Source organism: Ictalurus furcatus, chromosome 10 (assembly GCF_023375685.1).
Source record: "Ictalurus furcatus strain D&B chromosome 10, Billie_1.0, whole genome shotgun sequence".
NCBI classification, from domain to species: domain Eukaryota; kingdom Metazoa; phylum Chordata; class Actinopteri; order Siluriformes; family Ictaluridae; genus Ictalurus; species Ictalurus furcatus.
In genome coordinates this window covers 31,116,008-31,121,007 of record NC_071264.1, presented here as the reverse complement: position 1 = coordinate 31,121,007, position 5,000 = coordinate 31,116,008, and the positions used below count along the sequence as shown (strand labels likewise).

General features: G+C 48.4%; 1 protein-coding gene across 1 annotated transcript in view; it reads right to left on the bottom strand.

Annotated features, from left to right (window-relative positions):
* Window positions 1-5,000, bottom strand: part of trim66 (tripartite motif containing 66) — a 33,122-nt gene that overhangs the window by 1,040 nt on the left and 27,082 nt on the right. The window contains exons 12-19 of the mRNA XM_053633995.1: window positions 4,786-4,891; window positions 4,611-4,698; window positions 4,335-4,503; window positions 3,547-4,238; window positions 3,340-3,460; window positions 1,699-1,773; window positions 1,471-1,623; window positions 1-535 (exon numbers count right to left, since the gene is read on the bottom strand). The exon at window positions 1-535 is cut by the window's left edge and continues 1,040 nt beyond it. Of these exons, the coding sequence (XP_053489970.1) occupies window positions 299-535; window positions 1,471-1,623; window positions 1,699-1,773; window positions 3,340-3,460; window positions 3,547-4,238; window positions 4,335-4,503; window positions 4,611-4,698; window positions 4,786-4,891 (1,641 nt within the window). The 3' untranslated portion in view covers window positions 1-298. The remainder of the gene's footprint in view (window positions 536-1,470; window positions 1,624-1,698; window positions 1,774-3,339; window positions 3,461-3,546; window positions 4,239-4,334; window positions 4,504-4,610; window positions 4,699-4,785; window positions 4,892-5,000) is intronic.

Below are 5,000 nucleotides of genomic sequence, written 5' to 3'. Positions count from 1 at the left end.
TATTACTGTATATTAATCGACATTGCTCATCTACATCCACTAAGCAGCAGTCGCCAGCAACCTGTGAGATATCAAAAACTTTCCAAAGAGAAGCTCTGACGTGACGTCCATCGCAGTGCAGAACATCGCAGCATCGTTTATAAACCTCCAGCGGAACGGCGTGACGCACAGGATTACAAAGAGTTAAGGGAGGGGGAGGAAGAAGGGAACTTTAAAAAAAAAAGTTTGAATCAGGTTTAGCTCTCAGATGGAAGCTGTGTATCTAGTATGCTTCAGAAGTCCATCATGGAACAGGAGGTTAATAGTGATGTCTCCTCCAGCTGAGCGAGCGCCTCCTCTTCCTCTTCCTGTGGCTCTGCTCTCTCCGCTCAGGCCAGGGGAAGGCCACGGCGGCCGCACACTCCGGCTCTTCGTAATCATCGCTGTCAGAGTCGTCGTCAGGAGCAGGACAGCTGAGCTCGGGAAAAACCTCGCTGAGCTTGGAGAAGAAGAAGGTCTGGAGACTGCGGCCGGCCTGAGCCACTTCTGAATCCGGCTGAAGAGGGACAGAAGAAACAGACAGTTCAGTCAGAGAGAGAGACAGATACAGACAGACAGAGAGAGAGAGAGAGAGACAGCCAGAGACAGAGAGAAAGAATGAATCAAGCTGAAGAGAGAGAGAGAGAGAGAGACAGAGTGACAGACAGAGAGAAAGAGTGACTCCAGCTGAAGAGAGAGAGAGAGAGAGAGAGAGAGACAGACAGAGTGACAGAGAGAAAGAGTGAATCCAGCTGAAGAGAGAGAGAGAGAGAGAGACAGAGTGACAGACAGAGAGAAAGAGTGACTCCAGCTGAAGAGAGAGAGAGAGAGAGAGAGAGAGACAGAGTGACAGACAGAGAGAAAGGGTGACTCCAGCTGAAGAGAGAGAGAATAAACACAAAGTTCTTTAAAGGTGCAGTCAGTGATTTTGGTTCAAATTCAAATGCAGCCCCTCCCATCACTGTTTCCTCTAAAGCCACGCCCCCAAAACATTCAGGTTAGAACACCTGTGAGTTCAAGAGGGCAGAGCTTTCTAAAAAGACAAGAAATATGATTGATGTTGGATGTAGGAGGTCCACATCACGTGTCATTTCTCACGTTTATAACTAGGCCTTTAAAATGAAACAGTCCATTATTCTCATCTGCACTTCAAAACACACAAGCAGCTGAAAGAGCAGAGAATAATGCGTCCTGGATCAGAAATAAACTTCACACTGTGCTAAAAGTGCTTCAGCTTTAGACTCGTTTCATTTTTCTAGTGAACGTGCAGCGGGCTACATGATGCAACGTGCACAGACTCAACAACACGAACTCTAAACAGTTAAACGAGGAGAATTCGGCCGAGCAGGGGGTTATTTTTAGTGTGTTATTGTCACACAGGAAATGAAAGCGCAGCAGAACCAGAATGCAAACACCAACTGCACACGGCGAGTCAGTAAGCGATCCACTCACGTAGTTAAACTTGGCACAGTTTTTAAACATCAGCAGCACGTCAGACACAAACTCCTCGGAAGAGCTGTAGTGAGCCGAGCTGCTCGTGTTCAGTCTGCTCCGGATCACAGACAAGTCCATGGGCCTCTTGATGATCTGATAATAATGACGAGCCTTGGATAGAAATAACAGTTAGAAATGCAATATTTATGCCTTGCTGCTCTGGAAGAAAGAAAGTCTGAAACGTACCAGCGGGCTGACGGGTTCGTGGAACGGAGCGCTCAGGATGTTGCTGTAGATCAGCAGCGTGAGCTTCTCACATTTCTGTACAATAAACACACGGATTATTAAATCATTACAGCGCTCGCCTTTCAGTGCCTCAGTTCTACAGGTTTATATTAACGCGCTCGTGCTAATACTTAATGTTTCTCTCTCAGAGGGACGTGTACAGCGCCCGCTCCACTGATAAGAAGCGGATTAGAAAGCGTGTGTAAGGAGATGTTTATGTAACGTGTACGGAAGGAGTCTCCAGTGTCAGCGCTGTGTAACTAAGTTTTCCCACATCTTCATCTTTACACTTCTTTGTGGTTTCTCAGTAACGTGCGTAACGAGGAACTAACTTGTTTCACGGACGTAAACTATAAATGGATAAAAAGTAAGATGTGTTGTTCTTTAAATAATAAACACTTAAATAAGGAACAGTTGCTGTTACAGGAAATTAATCAACTTTGACGTGTGAGGCTACATCATATCACATCATATCCCATCACATCCCATCCCATCCCATCACATCCCATCACATCCCATCACATCCCATCCCATCACATCACATCCCATCCCATCACATCACATCCCATCACATCCCATCACATCCCATCACATCACATCACATCACATCACATCCCATCACATCACATCCCATCACATCCCATCACATCACATCCCATCACATCCCATCACATCACATCCCATCACATCCCACCACATCACATCACATCCCATCACAACACATCCCATCACATCCCATCCCATCACATCCCATCCCATCACATCACATCACATCCCATCCCATCCCATCACATCACATCCCATCACATCCCATCACATCACATCCCATCACATCCCACCACATCACATCCCATCACATCCCATCACATCACATCCCATCACATCACATCCCATCCCATCACATCCCATCCCATCACATCCCATCCCATCCCATCCCATCACATCACATCACATCCCATCACATCCCATCACATCACATCCCATCCCATCACATCCCATCACATCCCATCCCATCACATCACATCCCATCACATCACATCACATCCCATCACATCCCATCCCATCCCATCCCATCACATCCCATCACATCACATCCCATCACATCACATCCCACCACATCCCATCACATCACATCCCATCACATCACATCACATCACATCCCATCACATCCCATCCCATCACATCCCATCACATCACATCCCATCACATCACATCCCACCACATCCCATCACATCACATCCCATCACATCACATCCCACCACATCCCATCACATCACATCCCATCACATCACATCACATCACATCCCATCCCATCCCATCCCATCACATCCCATCACATCACATCCCATCACATCACATCCCACCACATCCCATCACATCACATCCCATCACATCACATCCCATCCCATCACATCCCATCCCATCACATCACATCCCATCACATCCCATCCCATCACATCACATCACATCACATCCCACCACCATTATTTTCCTATGACAGCACACCCCCAAGTGTTTTATTTCTTACATATTATGCATTATAGCATCGCAGAAGCAATCTTCTACATCAGGACAGATGTAGCTCAGCATCTGCCCACTTACCCTCAGGTCAGATGGTGACAGTGCAGATGGCTGTGTGTGTGGGCGCAGCCGGGAGCCCTCGCAGTCGTACTCCACCTCCGGCCGCTGCACGTCTCTGCACAGAGTGCACACCCAGTCGCCCCTGCAGGAACGAGAGGAGAGAACATCTGCTCAGCTTCACGCGAGGTGGAGATCAACTCAGCGAGGAGAGACTGGAGGAAAGCTTACGTGGGAAAGCTGAGGAGAGAGGGCACGTGGCAGGTCAGGTGGAAGACCTTGGGGCAGCGATCGCAGCACAGCAGCTCGCCTCCGATGGAGCAGACGGCGCAGAAGTCCTCGCTCTCAATCTCCACACACTCCCGCTCGACCACGCCCACCTCCTCCTGCACGCTCGCGTCCGCACCGACTCGCTCCGCCTCCCATTCACACTCCTGCTCCAGATTCAGAGTCACTTCAGCGGTGGAGTCTGGATCCGATTCCAGCTCCTGCTCGGACTCTCCAGAGAGCTCCAGAACCTGCTCGGATTCCAGGTCTGATTCTGAGTCCGATTCAATCTGCGGTTCAGATGTGGAACTCGGATCTGATTGTACTTGAAGTTCAGATTCCAGTTCTGCGTCTGAGCCGAAGTCAGCTTCCGCAGTGGATCTGAGCTGCGAATCGCACGCTGGCACTGATCTGGGTTCAGATGGATTGGGGTCGGACGCGAGTTCAGACTCGGTTGGTGTGGAAGGTTCCGGATCGCCGGATTGGGCTGGTGCAGTACCGGGAGCTGAAAATTCCTTGCTTTGGTTGCATATCTCCTGTAATGATGACTCTGAATTCACAGGTGATGCGCTGCACAGAAGATGTTCTGCTAACGGTGGTTCACTCAGTAGCTGATACACCTCCGCTCTCCGTCCTGGTTCTTCACCAGATTCCTCCTTTAATAAAACCACAGAAATCAACACGCAGGTTGAGCTTTTTAACTGAAGTGACACTTTTTTTTCTGGGAATCTGCTGTTGTTAGTGGATCTTACCTCAGTGCTAAGTTCTCTGTCCAGCTCCCGGGAAGGCTCTCCTTCACTCTTCAGTCTGGAGTCAGCAGGAGGATCCATGCTGTGGTGTCCCTGTGGTGGACATCTGGACACCAGGATCTTCAGCCGTTCCAGACACACAACTGGAACCTTAGAACCCTCAGGAGCTTTTCTGCGATTACAGAGAATCATAACAAAAAGTTAGAGCTGTTTATGGAGGCAGCAGCATCATACATGCACAGCTGCAGGAACTTTCCAAAAGTTCTAAAAAGGTTCTACCTGGTGTCCTGAACTTTTCGTGACGTGTTGTATTTAGTCGGAGATATACAGCTGATATTTTCATAAGAATATGACGTATACACGTTATCTGAAAAGAGAATTGTACTTCAATGTTGAACCACAATCAGATCAAGAATGTAAATAAAATGTATTGTAGGAAAGCAAGTCTCTATACCTGGCTCAGTCTTGTAGGCCGTCTGAGACGAACCATCACGACTGTCCGGATGACGCCGGATCATCACATCGTCTGGAGTTTTGTCAGTAGGACTTGCGTAGTCCGCCTTAGGCACAAAAACAAAGAATATTTGACTGATATGCAAAGAACAAAACCTTCAGTCACCGAGCTGCAGAGGCAGAGAGCTGGAAGACCACAGACCAGGAAGTAAACGT